Source organism: Oncorhynchus gorbuscha, linkage group LG03 (genome assembly GCF_021184085.1).
Source record: "Oncorhynchus gorbuscha isolate QuinsamMale2020 ecotype Even-year linkage group LG03, OgorEven_v1.0, whole genome shotgun sequence".
Lineage (NCBI taxonomy): Eukaryota > Metazoa > Chordata > Actinopteri > Salmoniformes > Salmonidae > Oncorhynchus > Oncorhynchus gorbuscha.
The window spans coordinates 50,160,082-50,182,197 of NC_060175.1; the positions used below are offsets into that span (position 1 = coordinate 50,160,082).

At 43.0% G+C, this 22,116-nt stretch overlaps 1 protein-coding gene across 12 annotated transcripts in view; it reads right to left on the reverse strand.

Moving 5' to 3' along the window:
• foxp1b (forkhead box P1b) overlaps positions 1-22,116 on the reverse strand; it is a 229,434-nt gene that overhangs the window by 7,863 nt on the left and 199,455 nt on the right. For 6 of the 12 annotated variants that reach the window (XM_046342800.1, XM_046342792.1, XM_046342801.1 and 3 more), the window contains 7 exons: positions 15,860-15,973; positions 9,536-9,623; positions 7,422-7,505; positions 3,657-3,867; positions 3,435-3,535; positions 2,614-2,715; positions 226-395 (listed from right to left, as the gene is read on the reverse strand). In XM_046342800.1, the coding sequence (XP_046198756.1) occupies positions 226-395; positions 2,614-2,715; positions 3,435-3,535; positions 3,657-3,867; positions 7,422-7,505; positions 9,536-9,623; positions 15,860-15,973 (870 nt within the window). Of the gene's footprint in view, positions 1-225; positions 396-731; positions 854-2,613; positions 2,716-3,434; positions 3,536-3,656; positions 3,868-7,421; positions 7,506-9,535; positions 9,624-15,859; positions 15,974-22,116 lie in introns of all 12 variants that reach the window. The other 6 variants (XM_046342799.1, XM_046342805.1, XM_046342798.1 and 3 more) reach the window with 3 other exon arrangements.

Below are 22,116 nucleotides of genomic sequence, written 5' to 3' on the forward strand. Positions count from 1 at the left end.
GATGAAAGCAGGTTGTGTAAAAGCACGATGTAATGATGGAAGAGCTGAACACAGAGGCATGATGGGAACACAGAGGCATGATGGGAACACAGAGGCATTGATGGGAACACAGAGGCATTGATGGGAACACAGAGGCGGAGCATGCAGGAGGTGGGGGTGGGGGGTGGGGGGGGATGGGGGAAGTTGGGGGTCAGGAAGCAGAGTGGGCCAGGCGGAAGTGCTTACTGTACGAGCAGCTCATCAAAGTTCTCATCAGCGGCGTATTTCCGAGGGCGGCCTCGCTGTACGTGGCGGCCGCGTTTAAACTCCTCATCATCAACAGTCCAAAAGGACCCAAACTCATCCTCTACTCTCACAAAGCACTTATGCAGGGAAAGGTTGGTGCGAATGGCACCCTGAGCAGGAGACGAGCATCAGGGCAGCCAGATGCAGATGCAGTGATCACAACAACAGGGACAGATAGACAGAGGGACAGACAGACCAACACCAGTCACAGACAGAGGGACAAGGGAGGAGAGGGAGATGATCAACATGAAAATAAGCACAAGCAAATGTGGGTTATGGTTACACCACCAGGAGTAGAAGACGGAAAGCACGGGGGATGCTGCACACTAAAGCAAACAGCGACTTTTGGGGGACATCGTGGCACGCAGACAATGACATGGAGCAGCCTCTTCCCATAGATCCACAACCAGACAAACGCCAGAGTCGGCCAGAGATGGCAGACCTACCCACTGATCTTTTGTGGCCTTCTCTTTTGGAACTCTAGTTCATCCACTGTCCACACAGCCCCTTTAACGTTTTCTACTCGCACAAAACACTTGTGAAGACTAAGATTATGCCGGACTGCGTTCTGCAGTTGGTGTAAAAAAAAAGAGAAGGGAGAGAAAAATTCTATCAACACAAGAAAATGTCTAATAATGAACCACTTAATTTCAGAGAAGAAACATTTAGACAGACACATGATAGATCCTGGACATAAATACAGTACATTCTTTCAAGTATCAGTGATCTATTGGCAGTAGACTGCCAAAAGTATCAAATGACAAAAACATTGTGGAAATATTTTCCAGTTACTATGGCAATACAGTTTCATTTCATCAACATCCTTTTAAAATATCTTTCATAGAGCTTGAATTTATGATGAGCCATTTGAGAAGAGCCTACTGATAACAAAACCCCAACTGAACAAAGACCCTGATCAAATAAACCAGTCTGTTTGGTTTGTCAGTTTCAGTTATGACCTTACCTACAATTGAACATTAATGGAGAAGACACATTTCCAAAAGCTTCAGCTTGTGGGTTATATGATAAGCTTTTTCATAAGACCATTTGCAGAGTATGCGGGTTACTTTTCTTAAAGTGGCAATCAGCAGTTGAAACAATAACAACATGCTTTCCCCGCCACTGTTGTTTCGGTAAAAAGCTGAGGGATGAGGCTGGAGAATCCAAAGACAGAGCTATGGATGCAAACGGTGACCATCCATGCCATCAAAATTATAGTTTTGAGGCTATACAGTGTTTGTTGACATTTATTTTTGTTTAAAATATGCGTCAAATAAGCTTATATTTTGGGTTCTGATGGGGTACCACAGCTAAACTAAACTCATGAGGCATTTATAAGTTACATTATTTAAGAATCAATGGGTACATATAATTCATTTATAAGTCCAAAAATGGATGTAACAACTGCAGATTCTCCTTTTACACATGAGATTGGAACTCTGTATACGTATGGCCCTTTGTCATCTGAGTGCTTTATTGTGTGTGTGTGTGTGTGTGTGTGTGTGTGTGTGTGTGTGTGTGTGTGTGTGTGTGTGTGTGTGTGTGTGTGTGTGTGTGTGTGTGTGTGTGTGTGTGTGTGTGTGTGTGTGTGTGTGTGTGTGTGTGTGTGTGTGTATGCATGCCTCTATGCAGGAGTGTTTCACAGTGTGGGATTTGGTGTTTATAACTCCAATGTGCCCCTATGGTAGGGCTGTCAGCGGCCTGCGAAGGCAGGCAGTTAAAGAGAGAGGACAGTGAGCTGTGGAGGGGGGCTGGTGTGGGGCTCAGGGGTTTATTCACAGCTGCATTGTGGATACGCTACACTACAGGCCCTCCCTGCCTTATGAGGGTAGCCTTCAATGCTTCATCACTCTCTTTTCTCTTATTCCTCAGCTTCTCCTTTGGTTTTAGTCTGCCCTCTCTTTCTAACCTCTCTCTTTTTCTGTCTCTGTTTCTCTTGGGGTTTGTTTGCCTGTGTGTGTGGCCCAGTGGAAAAGGTGTTCTCAGTTTAAATTCTGTGGGAGTGTCTCGGCCAGGAGTCCCTGGCAGCACAGTAGGGAGTTAAACACATCCACCCACTACCAAAAACATCTCCAAATATTAGGTGGGGATTTTCTTTGACAAGAATGCACAATTTCCCTTATACTTTTTTCAGCGAGGTTACAGACAGTTTGTGTTAGGGGTGGCTCTGTTCGGATAGAACAAGCGGGCAAAGTTATGAATTGGGTAAAGACTCATTCATTGCATTTAAACTTGATACATTTGACATCATTTAATTCCACAAGATCAACACAACTGTCCCTGCCCTTTATATTAGTGTAAGGAAGTCAAAGTGAAGAGTGATTTTACCTTCCATGTTGCGGCGTTGCGCCTGAAATATGCAAACATTCGTGTGAACCAGTTGTAAATTTCATTTAGTGTTAGCTGCTTTTCCGGTGATTCAAGGATAGCCTGGAAAAAGAGACAGAAACAACATTTAACATTTTGTTCCCTCTGAAAAACAATCAATTATTCACAAGTGGCATGCAGGTTGTGTGTGCTCTCCTGAAAGAACACAGACGACAGTTCATCGTCTGTCCGTGTGATGATGTGTACCCTCTCGCTTTGTTTATGGAACACTGTCTGGTTCCCATTCAAATCTCACAATTTGAATATATTTCTTTTGTCAGTGTAAATGGATGGAAGCGAAAACATTTCTCAGGCAGATTACAGGCCAGCAATTATGCCAGGCTTAGATACATTCCTGAGACCACAGATTACTGCGGGCTGGCCAGATAATTGACTGGCCATCTTAAAACAGGCTCATCCCTACTGTTGTGTGAAATTAATTTCATAATAATCACATCCACTGTAATGCTTAATCAAAAGCAAATGTTATTTATGGCCGTTTTTTGGAGTCCCGAGTGTATTCTTGTACTCATTTGCAGATGGTTAATCTTCTGCTGCGCGTCTAAATTGTATTTGAAATTTAACAAGGAAGGGAGAAAAAAAAACAGAAAATAAGCAAATCTGTGTCTTGGCTGAATATTTATCTAATGCGTGTTCTGCTAACGACAGAAGCCACTGAAGCAGATTAAAGGCTCTATTCCTTTAAATGACAGATTAAATACATTGCAAGTTACCAGCTCAGGGAAGTGCAGAGCGGAGGCATCTGACCAGAGGATCCTTACCTGGCGTATAAGTGAGGCATATGTGAAGGGAGGTCTGACTTCAGCATTCATGTAGAACTCTTTGTTCTGGACAATATCTGTACAAAGGGAGCAAACACAGCATACAGACGAACATAGAGAAAGGCCATAGTTAGTAGCTATTATAGATACAATTTCAAGTCACACTACAAGTGTATGTGCGCGTGTGTGTGTTTATGTGTGTGTGGTATATGCTTCCAATACCTGGGGAAATGGGCATGTTGTACTTGTCAGAGTAGCGCCGGCGCATGGGGCCCACGCTGTGGTGGAGGCTGTTGGGGGTGATGACGGAGTAGGCCTGGGACAGGGGAGTCAGGGGGGCCGTGGGTGTGGTTGGGGTCTGGGGCAGGCTCAGAGGGGGCGAGGCCTCAGGGGGGGCTGTTTTGGACAGGGTGACGTTGGACACCAGGTTGAGCTGGGAGGGAGAGTAAACAAAACACAGACAGACAGACAAAAGCTTGTTAATTACCCGGCATCTCAGATGCCTCATTGGCTAAGCTGATCACAGCTCTAATTATGGCCAACCCCGAGGATGATCTGTGAACGTTCGCTAAACGCTTAGAAAACAACCGAGGAGTCCTGCTCATGCTCTCTCCACCTCCCGTCTCCTACTCCTCTAACGGCTCTTCTCCCTGCTCTCGGTTTTCTTCCCTTGTTTGATCTGCTGGCATCACAACCGTGGCGACCGGCGAGGGGAGATGGGCGGCCCTAACAGCCCTGACAAATGACAATGTGATTCTTACCTACCGCTGAGCAGCTACTAATAAGCCACGGAAAGGAAGCGGCCAATCTGGGCTAATTACAAGCTGAAATTGTATTGTAAGGACTCTAATTAGGAGATGCTTATGGAGGTGATCTGATGATTAAATGCTGTATCTGAATGACCCCATCACCTGGGCTACGCTGTCTGGCGCAAGATGCATCCCAAATATTTGGTTGAGAGGGAGAATGAGAGGGGTTGCTTTTCTGTCAAGGGTGGGGGTGTGGGGAGGGATATTAGTAATAATGGCTACAAGGTAAACGAATTAAGCCAAGTGCTCCGAACGTATACCATGGCTTCCAGCAGCTGTGGCTGCTTCCAAACTCTGCCAAGCCTCCACAGTGGAGCAGCAGTCAAGTGGAAAATTCTACTCTGACCCATTGCTCCTGCTATTAATTTGCAGGAAAGCTAATGACACATATACATATTCGCACAAAATTGTTCTAATTGCTCATTTGCCAAAGGAGGCCAGTTTCCAAATTAAACATGACTTTAGTCTGCAAGGAAAGAGGGGAGGAAAAGAGAGAGAGAGAGAGAGAGAGAGAGCGAGAAGAGACAGAGACAGAGAGAGAGAGAGAGGAGAGAGAGAGAGTAGAGAGAGTGAAAGAGAGAGAGTAGAGAGAGAGAGAGAGAGTGGGCAGGAGGCATCTCATCTTTGACAATCATTTGTGGATTGTGCTAACAAATTAATGAAATGCCAACGCTGTCAATTGCTTTGGAGGTATCAGATGTCTACGTTTAGCTGATAATGGTTGTGGGTTACAGTGGAGGCGCAGGGCTTGCAGGTGAAAGTGAACAGACAGTGTTTAACATCTCCCCCCCCCCTCACACACACACACGGATCCTCCACGGCCACCCAATTACCACAACCCTATTAACAGTCATTACCACCAAGAGGGCCCCACATGATAGACAGGTATATAATAAAGAAATCTGGGGCTGCCTGCACGGCTGGCACCACCGCTATATTTATCCTTGACATGACATTGACTTAACGAGGTAACGGCTAGTGTGATTTTTTTGAATGAATTGTAGTCTGTGTATTTGTATTCATTTGCATTACACTTGCTAAAACATGGGAATTGTGCCTGTTTTTTTTCCTGCATCAATAGAGATGTAAATACAGCATGTGATGTTTATTAAGAATTCTGAGGCCAGAATATGCCTTTTGGCAGAGTTCTACACAAATCATGTGTTACACAATTACTGTAAGCACATAAATGTATACGGTACATTCACTACTGTACGAGGGTGTTATTCTAAATCAAGGGCCAAATAAATCACACTTGGGTTGGTTGTTTTCTGACACAATACTATCAATAGACTTATTTTCCTGTGGATTAGCAGTCTTTGTTTCATGTTTCATCCATATTCCCCAGCCAAAAACAGTGAGTGGCCCTCAACAATAGGCCAGACAGCCTGGTAATAGCCTGGCCTTTGTTTCCCTCAGCATTTGGGCTCACTCCAGTGCAGAGACAAAATGAGACTTCAGACAGAAATTAATGAAATGGTAATTGGTGATCTAATTATACTGGCTTTGACTTGCCAAGCTGCTAAAGAAAATAAACAAAAAAGTCCCTCCTTAATTATGTACTGCGAAAAGGTCAGACTTCTGACGAGAATGCTTAGTGACACCAACTACAGAGACCCAACCCCACGCCCACACAAACACACACGGGCATGCACACACCACACACACCACACACACACACACACACTGTTTATGCACTGTATTCTTCAGCTCTTTTTATATATATATATTTTTAAAGCTCATAGGAATAAATTAAATCATATTCAGTTGACACTGTATGTACAGTATATATCTATGTGTTATGTATTTAATTAGGACTAACTGTAAAATAGTAACTGTAAAATGCAGGCAATTGCTGTTGTCTGTCGTGACTGAATGGTTTTTCTCCCATCAACACCCACTCCCTGAACAGTCTATAGTCTAAAGCCTGGTCTGAGGTCAGCTCCAGCTCCAGTCTAACTGAGAGCTCCAGCTGGGACTGTGGGATTCCCCCACTGATCCAGCCACTGAGCCACACCACGGCTAGACAAATTTATCATAGCATATCATTGCAGCTACCAGCATGCACTGCACCACCGCTGGAGAATGCAGGAATTGTATTTATTTGAATAAAAGCAGCACTGGTCTGGTACCCACCCCCCAGAGCTTTAGCGCAGAGCCCTGACATAGCCATTCCCACTGGCCCTGGGGAGAGGTAGAGAAGTCAAGATGCTATCTGCTGCCCCAGCCACTTTTCATATACAAAAGTCCCCGTGACAGGCACTCGTTCTGAAGCCTAATCTACACAATCAGTGTGTGTGACAGAGGCAAAGCTCCGACAAGCAGCCTATTGTCACATCTGCAGGCACTTTGTTGACTGCCTGCCTTCCTGCCTGCCTTCCTGCCCTATGTGGCGCGCCGTACAGAGATTCTGCCCATCAATAGCTCCAGACTGACTGTAAATATATGATTGAGGCTTTGAAAGGAACTTGTCAGAGGAGCGGTTCTCTCTCTCTCTCTGTCTGTGTGTGTGTGTCTCTGTGTTCAGCCCAGCAGTGTAATGGCCCTCATGCCTTTGGCACTATGAATGAACTGTCACAATGACTGAACTATGGTAATGGCGCTCCTTCTTAAACATGACAAAATAGCAGTACGCTGTATTTTTAAGTGGTACCCCTGTAAGAGAAGGATTAAACAGTAAGTTATATCGTGACATGATGACTTAACATACATGGTGTTACGGTCCGAAAAATGTGTCAAGATAAGGAATTGAACAGCCATCACGATTGCTCTTAATTTGAGAAACATGTTGTATTTCTGAAGCTTATTTTGGGGGAGTCCCCAGGATACCATCTTCACAACCAATTGAAGACGTTGAGGAGATTTTTCAATTTCAAAGAAAAGTCTATATCTTACCACACTACAGAGGTCTATGGTGTCGGCTCATACCAACACGAGTTCAGCACCCACTGACCGCTGTTACCATGTGAGTTAATCACCAGAGCAAAATAGAATCTGGGATGTCAAAATATGTCACCAAAACATTTTTTTTTAGTGCTCCTCTCAAGTGAGCAGCTGCTTTCGTTTAGCAGGTACATAAAAGAGATGAGGAAATACATTAATACATAGATGTGTGGCAATTAGACAAGTGAGAGACGAGGAGGACGGAAAACAGGCATGTGGTAGAGAGTTTACTCACTGGCTGTGGGGTCGGTTTGGGCTCAGTGGATTTGACGTGGAGATGCGTCATCATGGCTTGCAGACGCTCTTTGTCTTTCGCCAGCTGTAATGAGAAGGGGGGGAAAAAAACGACCGTTAAATCCTTTATGAACAAAAATCTAATTCTCTGTAGTACAATCCAATGCATTATGTTATTTCTCACTGTATGTCATATATATTTATTTAATATGCTGCTCTGATTATAAACTTTGGTGTACATTGATACCTTAATGTTCATGAACAAGTCTACCTGGCGATGTCTCTTCTTCAAGGTTAAACTATACTCTAGGTCCCATTGCCAATAACAAACCCTGGATCTGTCTACCTGTCCTAAACTGTCCACTCTGTCTTACAGTAGCCGCCAGGTCACATTATAGAGATATGCTGGGTTAGGGGGAGGAATCAGGATGTGTCTGATAAACACACACACACAGAGTTCCTCTCAATGATACGCACAATCAGAGCGGAAATAATAAGTAATATGGTAGTGTTGTGAAACGCTTAACTGAACTTGTAACCTCGTCGTTTGAGGTTAAAATTATGTTAATCGTCATTGCGTTTGTAACTATGATAAATGATAGTACAGTTGAAGTACATACACTAAGTTGACTGTGCCTTTAAACAGCTTGGAAAATACCCGAAAATGATGTCATGGCTTCAGAAGCTTCTGATCACCAACCCAACTGTGAAGCACAGGGGTGGCAGCATATGAGGCAGGAAAATGATGTGGATATATTGAAGCAACATCTCAAGACATCAGTCAGGAAGTTAAAGCTTGGTCGCAAATGGGTCTTCCTAATGGTCAATGACCCCAAGCATGCTTCCAAAGTTGTGGCAAAATGGCTTAAGGACAACAAAGTCATGGTATTGAAATGGCCATCGCAAAGCCCTGACCTCAATCCTATAGAAGATTTGTGGGCAGAACTGAAAAAGCGTGTGCGAGCAAGGAGGCCTACAAACCTGACTCAGTTACACCAGCTCTGTCAAGAGGAATGGGCCAAAATTCACCCAACTTACTGAGGGAAGCTTGTGGAAGGCTACCTGAAATGTTTGACCCAAGTTAAATAATTTTAAGGCAATGCTACCAAATACTAATTGAGTGTATGTAAACTTCTGACCCACTGGGAATGTGATGAATGAAATAAAAGCTGAAATAAATCACTCTCTACTATTATTCTGACACTTCACATTCTTAAAATAAAGTGGTGATCCTACCTGACCTAAGAAAGGGATTCTTTCTAGGATTAAATGTCAGGAATTGTGAAAAACCCAGTTTAAATGTATTTGGCTAAGGTGTATGTAAACTTCCGACTTCAACTGAATATACATCATCAAATATGTTATACACAAAAATGCCATTGATGACAATGCCTGCTTAGCAACAAATAAATACACAAAAACAACAGTTAATGGCATGGTTTGTTGTGTCTACCTTTCAGTTGTAATAAAATATGTGCAAACCTTCCCCAAAGGCACCTGGTTCCAGCCTAGAGGGCATTGGGACCAGTAGAGAGTGTTCAGACCACCTCTCCACAGCTCTTACTTACGCACACTAATGGACCAAAATTGTGCCATCCCTTTTTCCATTAGTGCATACTTAATGTACATATGCATATTTTCCAGGGTCCCTCGTATGGACGAAGTGCCTATCAGACCACTCATGGGAGGACTGCATTAATATTCCTTATCACTGTTATTTGTGAGAAATATTGTACCGTATCTTTCTGTTCCAATAAACCTAGTAGACACTGAGGAAGCCCATCATTGACTGCTGCCTGAGCATTTCAAGAAGTGTTTTATTGTTGGTGCCAAACAGTTTAAAGTCATAAATAACCTTAAAACCCAGTAAAATTCAAAATGTAATTATCTTCTCTACTTAGCCCCGGAGCCCTTCATATATCTTTGCCTTGCTGTCATGCATACATAACACATTTTTAATGACTGGTTACTCACAAATGTACAAAATCATTTTATTCTTCCACCCCCCTCAATGTGTGACCCATGGTTCATATTTGTGAGACAGGGGGAGGGCAGTAGACAGAGGAAGTGTCAGGAAAGGAGCCACACATATTTGGCGAAAACGAGAGACAATACCTGTAGTTCCAGCTGCTGTACGACCTGCATTTGCACCCGACATTGGGCTGTGCTCCTGTCGTCCAGGGCGTGCTCATTGTTGAGATGCCTGAGAGAAAAGATAAGAGAGAAAACAAAGATTCTCAGCTCAGTGTGTCTTCACATGGTTTTACTGCAGCCTTTTATACAATTGAATAAAAATCCTAGAATTCTTTATGTGATTACGTGATCTAGTAATTCCTTTGTATGGGTACTGTGGGAATAAAGTAGGAATGGTGAACACACGTACAGATAATAATGAGTAAATACTGTGCAGATCCAGAAATATAAAACTACCATAATATTACCAGGATTTATAAAACAATATCTGCATAACCTGAAAAGGAATTATTTAAGCAAAGAAGAAAGGAATCCATATTTCATGAGGTGGCCATATCTGCTCAAACTTAACTTCATAGATAAGAAAAATGACTTAAAAATTTCAGGTTGGATTAATGTAGTAAATTATACAGTGCTTCACTGTGCAACCTTTCTTTTCAAAGATGGCACCATTGCCTTTCTGGTTATGCCTTTTTGGCACATTCTCCTTATTTTGGTGGATTTTTTTTGTTAATTATGTCATCAAGATGAAGAGAAGTCAAATGAAGCCAGACGGAAAGGCAAAGGACAACAAGAGGAAGAGAGATGGAATCTGTCACAAACTTGAATTATGAATATAATTATGCATGATTATTTTATACTGCGAAGATGTTCTCTTTTCCTGCACGTTTTTTACTAATCTAAATAAGTAGCTTGCCCGGCAGCAGACAGGATTTTTTCCGTGATTTATATAAAATGGTGGAGATAAGGTTCACGAGTGAAGGAAATATGATTGGAGGATTTTTATCAGCCTCCGCATGAATTACTGTTTGAAAATGCTTATGCAGGGGCATTTCATTAATCATTTAATCATAATCCGAGCAGGATGTTTGAACTGATTTCACAAATACCCTTTCATTTCACTACTTCATTATGCTCGCTAATGGATCCAATATATTATATATATCATAAATTATATCACATCTTCAGTGACCATGTAGGTCACTGTCACTAGGCATGCCTCTACGCGCTCACAGTGGCGCCGGCAGAGGGAGGAATGGTGTGCGACGTGCCTGCCTTCTCAAATACACGTTTTCTGTCATTTATTGCAAAAAGTAGCCAGACCTGACCGGGGCAGCAGCAATGGCAGGCCGGCCTGAAGTGATGGACCAATAAATCTAAAGGCCACCCTGGCAGTTTTGTTATGGGCCGATTGCTTAACATACCGACAACACATTTGTGCATTAAAAAGCCACAGACACACACAAAACTGACATTATGTGAAGGGAGGGGAAATTGATGGCATTCTGCTTGAATGTGAAGGTTTCTATTTTAGAGGACTATTTTCAACCTTGGGCACATTGATTTAAATCTTTATGGCAAATACACTGCTTTTCAGATGTCCCGGTTGTATATATATAGATTTTTTAAATAGTCTGTAATATATATTCAGTATTTTCAATGTAATTATTTTGACAAAAAGACAGAAATGAAGGCATATCTGAAGAAAGCGTGAACGATAACCCTGGCTGCTGAAATCAATTCTGTCCACTCAGCTCCACATTTATCTGAATGAAATAAAAGGCCATTTAATTAAGTAGGTTGAAACCGGTAAACATTTCAGTACATCTTACAGAAAGAAAAAAAAGAATAGGTAAAGACGTTTCAACTTCAATTTATTTAACCGGCATAGACCTCATTTTCATTGAAGGGTGACCTACGTGATGAGCTTCGGAATTTCTCTGTTCACGGAAGCCATGCGCCTTGCTTCTTTTCATCCTTTGTTACATGAGATTTTTTCCCCCTTCTAATGACATGGAGAGTCACAGTGCATAATTAATAGGAAATGAAATATTCAAATGGCCCCTAATGCAGCCCTGCGAAGAGCGTCTGGATACAGGGAGCTAGCTAGGGATACGGGGGAATTGACATCGAGAGAGACTATGAACGTTGGCATGTGTCACTTTCTGGACTTGAAATGAAACAGATTTTAAAAGCTTTCTGTCATGATGACAGTCCGTAATGTAAATTGCCACAATAAAACAAGTTAAATAGACATTCCTTACACAGTCAGCTTTTTACATATCATTTAGTGTGCCTTTCTTTTTAGCTGGTTTTAATTATATACTCTGGACCAGCACTATGGCACATGTCCATACACTCTGTAGCTGATCATTGTGTACATTTTCATTTCTTATTTTCAGTGTTTTTAATAAAACTGTTTGCACATCGGGTCCAAACTGCATTTTAAATATAAGATATTCAAGAATATTGTTCAACGATTTTCAAATACATCTTTTAGGAGACCTATGTTGAGATATATGAAGAGCATTGTCCACAAAAGACATACCAAAACATACCAAAACCAAATAGCCTATTCTTTCTTCAGCAATTCTCAGAGAGTGTCGAGGTATGAGAGTCGGTTCGTTTTATGAGAGCGAGAGAGAGGCAGAGGGTGCAGCACTAGAGGGCAGTGCAGTGTTTCACTGGCTGTGACCTTTGAACGGCCACTGAAGCGGGGTTCTTGACCCTCATAAAAACACTGAGCTCTGCTACGATCCGGACCCCACCTCTCACAGCACTGAATTGAAAAAAAACAGGAATAGAATTTGGCCCTTTTTATTTATCGAGACAGTGCATGTAGGTATTCATGTTTCCTTTAAAAGACAGAATAAATACGCACACAGTTTAAAACAACATTTCACTCCCGTGTTAGTTGTTATTGTTGGCATGCCGAGCTGAAATCTGGTTGACGTTAGAGTCTTCCTCACCTTTCCCACTCTCCTACACAACTCAGTGTTCTGCTGTCTCTCACACACAGTCTCTACTGTCTCCTCCAGATCACTTCCAACATATCTATCCGCCTGAACAATCATTTATAAAAGGCATTGTTAGCATATCCCTGAACTATTCATTGTTTTTATTTGTGGGGTATCAGTCTCTGGGTTTCATGTGGAAGTGCTTAAGGGTTTGATAGTTAACACCTTGGTGAGCTGCTTGCTCTCTTGCCTGCTGCTGTTACACAAAGGCGGCTTTGTAGAGACTCTCTCCGAAGGTTTTCTTAACATGTTCCGAGAAGTTTAGGCAGGCAACTAAAGTAAACAAGATGTTGCCATGATAAAAACATTGCAGAGTGCACTAAAAGGCTTTTTTTCTAAGGAGAGCTTTACCAGGCATACAGATTTGAATTCAGCTCACTTCTATAAACAAAGTGTGAGGCAATGTCAGAAGACAATAAATAGTGATGGTTTTGAAGGTGACACTCCCAAAACTGAAATGTGAAGGGAGAAGAAAATAGACACATTTTTGCTCATTTGTAATGTTAAGTCGAACAACTTAGTGAAAATTGTGTTAAAAACAGAGTAAAAAAAACGACTCAAACATTCTGTTCTTTCTCTCAGTTCACATAAATCCAGGGTAGCTTACATTATTATCATAAAAAATGATCTCAAAGTGTTTTGCGGTGCTGTAAACACTTTAGGACACTTTTCAAAACAAACTTCTCTCAAAGTGACCAGCTGCATAGTATGAAATGAGAAGCCAATCACAGAGTAGGAACAGCAGAACTGCAGTGACTGTTAAGTCTCCACCCACTGTATTTTGTGAGGGACCTCTGTGTGCCCTGACTACTTGTTTTAGTTTAGGCCCAGGATAATGGAAATGTGTCATATCTTGTTTAAAGTGCCACTAATCCGGGCCGACAGACACCCATTGATCTGCTGCCACAGCACAGATGTTTTCATCCTCTGTCTCTGTAGCCATGATGGTGTCATGTGTTGGATTACCCACAGAACACTGCACACGATGTTGATTAGTAAACCAGGGTCAGGTCTGGACAGGGGACGATACAGTACATCACAGGCCCAGGTGAGAGTGGATGTGAATTAGAAGCAGCCAAAAGACCGTGAGACGGATTCCTGTGTGGCTCGGTTGGTAGAGCATGGTGCTTGCAATTTCAGGGTTGTGGGTTCGACTCCCACGTGAGAGTAGTATGAAAAAAAAAGAAGATATATATGAAAAAGAATGCACTCAGTTGTAAGTCGTGATAAGAGCATCTGGACTAAATTACTAAAATGTAAATATTTTAGAGGGTCCAATGGCCTTGGTTATAATTTAGGTTATTGAGGAGTAAAACTACTGAATCTGAGATGTGAAAATAAGTTTGTTCTGGTGCTGTTATTAAGGTGTGATCTAAAGACAGCTTCTTAGGCAAGTTTGGTGAGAGAGGCAGTGTAGAGACAAAAATAAAGACAGCAGAAGAGAAGTGCAAGCAGAGAGAAACAGAAAGAAAGCAAGAGAGAGGCAGAAAGAGCTGAGTGAGGGAAGTGAAGGCACATACACCAATCCCTGTCCAGTGACAAGGGCAAACATGCGGAGCGCCCTGAGTGTCGGGTGCCCCAGATAAACATCCTCCCGTTGTTTGTTTGGGAAAAACGTCCAGAATCACCATGGGGACGGTACTTATCACAGGAATTAGAGGCCCCTACAGGGCCCAGTGGAGACCACACCCCAACACCCTCAGAGAGGCACAACAACACACCCAACACGCACTCACACACATATACGCAAACACACACACACACGTACATGCCCATGCGCACAAATGTACAAACACACACATAACAAACCGTTGCACCTGTAGTGGAACTGAGCCCCAGGGGAAACCTTAATCGTCTCAAGAAGAGCACCAGACACCCACAGGAACAAGACACTGGAGTAACATACAGTACCAGTCAAATGTTTGGACACACCTACTCATTCGAGGGTTTTTCTTTATTTTTACTATTTTCTACATTGTAGAATAATAGTGAAGACATAACTCGTGAATTAACACATATGGAATCATGTAGTAACCAAAAGTGTTAAACAAATCAAAATATATGTTCTATTTTAGATTCTTCAAAGTAGCCACCCTTTGCCTTGATGGCAGCTTTGCACACACTTGACATTCTCTCAACCAGCTTCATGAGGAATGCTTTTCAACAGTCTTGAAGGAGTTCCCACATATGTTGACCAATTGTTGGCTGCTTTTCCTTCACTCTGAGGTCCAACCCATTCCAAACCATCTCAATTGGGTTGAGGTCAGGTGATTGTAGAAGCCAGGTCATATGATTCAGCCCCCATCACTCTCCTTCTTGGTCAAATAGCCCTTACAGCCTGGAGGTGTGTTATGTGTCATTGTCCTGTTTAAAAACAAATGCGCAAACCAGAAAGGATGGAAAGGATGGCGTATCGTTGCAGAATGCTGTGATAGCCATGCTGGTTAAGTGTCACCAGCAATGCACCCCTGCACCATCACACCTCCTCCTCCGTGCCTCGCTGTAGGAACCACACATGCAGAGATCCTCCGTTCACCTACTCTGTGTCTCACAAAGACACAGGGGGTTGGAACCAAAAATCTCATATTTGGACTCATCAGACCAAAGGACAGATTTCTACCAGTATAATGTCCATTGCTCGTGTTTTTTGGCACAAGCAAGTCTCTTCTTCTTTTTGGTGTCCTTTAGTAGTGGTTTCTTTGCAGCAATTTGACCATGAAGGCCTGATTCACGCAGTCTCTGAACAGTTGATTTTGAGATGTGTTTGTTACTTAAACTCTGTGAAGAATTTAATTGGACTGCAATTCCTGAGGCTGGTAACTCTAATGAACTTATCCTCTGCAGTAGAGGTAACTCTGGGTCTTCCTTTCTTGTGGCAGTCCTCATGAGAGCCAGTTTTATCATAGCGGTTGATGGTTTTTGCGACTGCACTTGAAGAAACTTTCAAAGTTCTTGAAATGTTCCGGATTGACTGACCTTCATGTCTTAAAGTAATGATGGACTGTCTTTTCTATTTGCTTATTTGAGCTGTTCTTGCCATAATATGGACTTGGTCTTTCACCAAATAGGGCTATCGTCTGTATACCACCTCTACCTTGTCACAACACAACTGATTGACTCAAATGAGACCATTATTTACACAAATGAACTTTTAACAAGGCACACATGTTAATTGAAATGTATTCCAGGTGACTACCTCATGAAGCTGGTTGAGAGAATGCCAAGAAGAATCTAAAATATAACATATATTTTGATTTGTTTTACATTTGTGTCATTACTACATGATTCCATATGTGTTATTTCATTGTTTTGATATCTTCACTATTATTCCACAATGTAAAAAATAGTAAAGAGAAAGAAAATACCCTGGAATGAGTACTGTAGGTGTGTCCAAACTTTTGATGGTACTTTACGTAACATACTGCAGAGAGATGCAGCGTAAACTTACTTTAGGAATGACTGGAAGTCCTCAAATACCGCCTCGCATCCAGGCCACTTGCAAACCCCATGCCCATAGAGCGGGTGACTGTGGTGAGAGTGGTGGTGGTCGTCTAGCGTTGATCTGGAAGAGAAAGCCAGATGGCATTAATGCCTGCCTATTAACAATCCCTTTGTGGAGGATGTCTTAATGGCTGATGATACAGAACTACACCATTTGAAGTGGAGGATGCTGATGGGTTTGTGGTGTCTCGACACAAAAGCCTGTCTTTGTGTTGACCTTTGAACTGTGGGCAGTGTGAGCCTTGTGATCTATGCTTCCTCTCTGGCTGGAGGTTGCGGCCCTCGTAGGGGCAGCCCTTGTGAGAGGGACCCAATATGTCACTATTTATTGTTAGTGATCCGAGTAGCAGCCCACTTTGATCCAGGCAGCCAGGGGTTCCCTGAGACGCCCTGACCGCTGAGCCCCATCCCAGAACCCACCCGGAGGAACGGGCTGGCCAGTCCCACAACAAAAATCCATCTGCCAGCCTCCTGTCGTGCACAAACAGTAAACACCAGACACCCCCGTCTGCTAGCAAATGATTTACCGATCGACGGACGGACCAACCGACGTCAGAAGGGACCAAACACTTGCACAGCTGAGGATAGGCTTACAGCTTCATAACATCTGCTGTAAATACCAGGATCGTCCCGAAAAACAAACTACACAAAATCTTCCATATGGCAAGTCAAGTAGAAACACAGAGTATAACCAGAAACAGTACAACGCAGAGGCCTGCGCGTGTAGACTGTGTGTGTTAGAAAACAAAGACAGTGTGCCATATGGACACAGACACTGTACAAGTGTCAGCTACAAGAGTCTTGGGGACTGTCCTATATCGCCACCACCTGTGCTGCTAGTGGCTCTCTAGTCTAGCACACCACTGCTGCTTACACAATGACCCATTCTGCAGGAGTTGAGAAGGGAGAGAGGGCAAGGGAAGATTCATTAGGTCCAAATCCCCACAGTACCGTCGTTAGGCATTCAGTCGAACCACTATTGTCTGATTCATATGGATACTATTTGCTCTCCTAAGGAATGACTGTTGAAAAGCCCTCTGCACAATTTAACCAATCCTAACGCATACAATTACAGAAACAATCTTTCATTAATCTTCATTAATCTTTCATTTTATATATATATATATAAAATATAAAACCGGGGTGTGCCAATTTTGCAGGATTAAACGACGCCGTTGTTCAGATTAAAATCAAATTTGTATAGATGTTGGTAAAGCTGTACCTCAAGAAGGAAATTTTAAGGGTCGTCACAGGTTTTTCTTGCGTTATAATTACTTGCTTAAGAGTTCACATTGTTCATAATGTGATAATTGCATTACAATTAGGGAGCAGTGAACCATTCATGAATGTGGTTAACAGTTTTTTTCCCCTCAAAAGTCAGACATATTTTAAAAAAAGAAAGAAAATAAAAATAAATGATGAATTATGCATACGCATTAAGACCTCTGTTTTGATACAGCTAATAAATGGATGGTGGAAGATCTATTACAATGACTTTTTTAACAAGGAAATGTGTGGACTGTTGAAAGCTACTGCTGATTTTTTATTTAAAGAGATCCTTTTAAAATTATTTCGGGGGAGGTACATTGGTTAATTCTGTATTAATAAGATATTGAATTGTGGAGTGGGCGCTGGGAGTCGGTGAGCACAGAGCTTGGAAGGAGCTGGCGGCAAATGACTAAACAGTGGTAAATGACAGAATTTACACAAAATGAGCTACATTAGTGTAATAGTTGAAGTTTGTGGGATTTCTCCCTATTGTGAGCTCATTCGGTACTACACGAGAAAAAACAGCTCCTCATCTCTCTCTCTCTCTCTCTGATCCTGTGGTGGAGTTAAATGTGACTCGCACCCTGGGCAGGTCTGTTAGGATGCTATTATTGTCAGGCTTGCCTTGCTGCCTGGGGGAAGAGAACTCTAATGATCTTGTAACAGCAATGAGGGAAACCGTGTCATCTGCTTCCTGCATAGAATAGGAACAAAAAGCTCCTCTACCTAGACAGAATGTGGCCAAATCTTCCAGGTGTTGCACTTTGTAAACAACAACACATAGGCCTACCATACTGCAGGCAAAAACACAAGCAGAGCACACTACACAATCAGTCTATTTCTATGTAAGGTGCTAAGTAAGATCATACAGTACACTGGGGCAGTCAGTCTATCGCTACCAAACAGAAAGAGGATGGATGTGTCTACCAAGCTGGGTCAGAGTCTGGATGTGGTCTGTCTGTACAGCCAGTCACAATAAGGTCTATCATCTCTCAGAGTGAGTATCGATGACTGCCCCAACTCTATTCTCTCATATCTCCTGCCACTCAAGGGTTTACCCCTAAATGATTTAATTATCATTTTCCGGGTGTAAGACAAATTGAAGGCGAGAGAGAGGGGAGTGTCGTGCCAAATCAGATTATTTATCTCCTTAACAGATTGCTGAGCTGAAGTCCCTGAGCTGTGGTTACTGATGGTTGCTGGGAAGTAAGTGGGCCAAATGCTTTGTAAGGAGGATGCTCTCCCTCGCTCTCTCTTCCCTCCACATCTCCCTCACTCTCTCTTCCCTCCACATCTCTCTCTCTCTCTCTTCCCTCCACATCTCCTCTCTCTCTCTTCCCTCCACATCTCCCTCTCTCTCTTCCCTCCACATCTCCCTCGCTCTCTCTTCCCTCCACATCTCCCTCGCTCTCTCTTCCCTCCACATCTCCCTCGCTCTCTCTTCCCTCCACATCTCCCTCGCTCTCTCTTCCCTCCACATCTCCCTCGCTCTCTCTTCCCTCCACATCTCCCTCGCTCTCTCTTCCCTCCACATCTCCCTCGCTCTCTCTTCCCTCCACATCTCCCTCGCTCTCTCTTCCCTCCACATCTCTCGCTCTCTCTTCCCTCCACATCTCCCTCGCTCTCTCTTCCCTCCACATCTCCCTCGCTCTCTCTTCCATCTCCCTCGCTCTCTCTCTCCACATCTCTCCTCATCTCCCTCCACTCTCTCTCTCTTCCCTCCACATCTCCCTCGCTCTCTCTTCCCTCCACATCTCCCTCGCTCTCTCTTCCCTCCACATCTCCCTCGCTCTCTCTTCCCTCCACATCTCCCTCGCTCTCTCTTCCCTCCACATCTCCCTCGCTCTCTCTTCCCTCCACATCTCCCTCGCTCTCTCTTCCCTCCACATCTCCCTCGCTCTCTCTTCCCTCCACATCTCCCTCGCTCTCTCTTCCCTCCACATCTCTCTCTCTCTCTCTTCCCTCCACATCTCTCTCTCTCTCTCCCCTCCACATCTCCCTTGCTCTCTCTTCCCTCCACATCTCTCTCTCTCTCTTCCCTCCACATCTCCCTCGCTCTCTCTTCCCTCCACAACTCTCTCTCTTGTACAAAATGAAAGTAAAGGGATGGGGAATTGACGTCAGCTACAGATAGGATACATTGCATTTAAATAAGCAAATCATTGAATAAAGAGACCTGGCTCACAGGGGTTTTTCTCTCCTCACATCCCAAAGCTCTGACCAGTCTGACTAACTGACAGGGAGAGGGCGTTCACCATGTTGGGGCCTATTCAGTCCGGATCCCTGTCCATCCTGCTACGAGTGAGGGCTCTTGGAGTCTGCTAAAAGTGGGAACAACGTCTCGTCTCTGCAGTGATTGAATTTCTCCTCCTTCCTTAAGACGGAAGTTAAAAGACCTGTGAATGATGCCTGTGGATGCACTTAAGGTTTTAGTTGCAGGCGTCGCTGTGCCCGGGCAGATTTTATATGACACATGAAACTAACTACATGGTACTTAGGGCTTGCTGTAAACCAATCTGAGCCCGGCCGGGAAAATAGGTCCATGAGAGTGGCTTGTTTCTGTTGCATGACAAAAAGACTTGCAAAACCACATCAATTAAAAGTTCATTACGTTCAGCACTGGCAGGATGAGTGGATGCTCTCTATTTACACCCAGTCCAGGTCATTATCTAAAACCTGATTATTCAAATCCCTGGATTATAACACAGACGTCTCTTATAGCTTTGTATGGAATAATCATGCCTAATAATATTTCAGATGTTTTATTTTTTTCTCCCAAGGATTCTGATTAGAATGGAGTCTGCATCATCAAAAGAGATGAATATGCTCTTGGTAGTTGTATGAATCTAAATTGGCATCATACAGTTTAATAGGGATTTTTTTATTTTTTATTCTCATTTATATCAGTCATCTATATTTGAAAAAACGCGTTTGGAAACGTTGTGTTGCCATCCACACACAGCACAAAACAGAGAAACGGCTGAGAAATCACCTGCTTGGGATTCTGACAGATCTAAGATACTCTGTGAATATTCAACCCCAGACTGCCTTCTTCACTGGAGCGTGTGTTAAACTGCTGTTGACATCTTCTTTAATCTCTGACAGGGAGCGCAAGGAATCGGAGGCAGCCTCTCATGCACGTCTTCTCCAATGTTTCAGCTGGGACTTGTTGTTTGGTCATATCTGAAGCAGGTGATGAAGCGAGCGTGTCAATATCCTCCCCTCTGATTAATCTTCAGCCACAGAGGCTAGAGCTCAGACTGACTAACTGAGCAGACTGAATGCACCAGGGCCCGTGGATACTGTCTGCACTGAGCTAGGAGAGGTGTCTGGAGCTTGCTGTGTGTTCTGTGGTGTTGTGTGTGCTGTACGTGGCTGGGACAATCTGAAAAGGATCAGGTGGATCTTTTTCCATGTAATGTCTCAGTGACATGTGGACAGTCTGTGCGACATCATCGTCAAAATGTACGCAAGGAGTGTCAAAATACTGACGTCACACCACTTGACCTAAAATGTCTCACATTATATTGAAACAAACGCATGTGATGAACTAGTATCCCGTAATGAGTAAAACACATAGCATGTATTTCCTTTCCAAATAAGGCATTCCAAGTTAAGCTATAGCTGAGTGAGATAGTCAGTTACTCAGCCAGGTTTCTCCATGCAGGCCTGTATCTCCCCACTACCACCATAGAGGACTATCTATCTGCCTGTCTGTGTTTGAACCTTTCTCCACCTCCCAAGGCCTGATGGTTTCGAGTGCTAAACGTGTTTTCATCTGCAGTGCTTTCATAATGACACATAGGTTTTGATCAGTGAAACAAGTCAGATGTTGTGCAGTGAGCTCATGGCGCCTGGAGGCTCCTCACCAGCAATCCAGAGATCAGCGCCTCAGTGCAAGAAAACAAGTCAACGTGTTGGATGCCAAATTAATTCCTTCCTTAAAGACACAGAGGCCCAGGGAAAGCTACAAATATCCCGTCAAGTCACCAACGAAAAGAGGGTTTGTCTGACGTCGATCTTACATCAGATCAACATCAAATATTGATAGTGTATTTTGTACATCATGTAATAATAAACCGTCTCTGTTTGACACATATTCCAATTAAAGTTAGAATGTGTTTTTTATTTAGTTGTGTAATATACATGATGCTAATGATGATTTAACTAAAGAATACAGTACATCAGTGTGAATTGCTCGACTTCAATATGTTCTGAACGCCACACCTATAGAAGGCTAGTTGTCTCTTGTATTGTATTGGGAATTTGCAATATGTTTTCACATATTGTCAGAAACGTCACAATCCGGAGGGAAAGCAAAGGTGGCTGGGTGTGTGTTTTTTTGTTGTTGAGAGGACGTTGGTAATTTGAATTTTATTTAACCAAACGGAGCCCTTCAAGTCACAGCTGCAGTTTCCTAAGTGCAACTGAAATAACAGCACCCTTGACCCTCTAATTAATCGTGTGCTGATCCCATTTTCATTACTGCAATCTAAACTCGAAATCATTCCCTCGCTCCCAGGTGTTTCACTGCAATCCCCAACTGGATTCCCAAACACAGAACAGGCCTGCGTCTTAATGAAAATAGGAAGGTACTTACAAACTATAAATTAATATTCATCTGTGGGCAAAGCCCTATGGGAACATGTCCATCAACTTAGGCCCCTTCAAGGAATTGCAGTTTTTAAATGGGGACTATGTAGGCCTCCTGTTTTCTTTAGTCAAAGATGACAGTAAAGATAATGTCACACATAATGAGTTCCAGTTCTGTTTCATAAAGTAGAAAGGACATGCCTAGTTGTACCCCAGTTTAGAAAAAGATGTCAGATTGTTGCGAATATCATAATCTGTGGTATATTTAATGATAAATCAATGAGCTCAACTTCATTCGCAACACATTCGGGCACAACCCATTCCCTGGTAATAAACGCTATT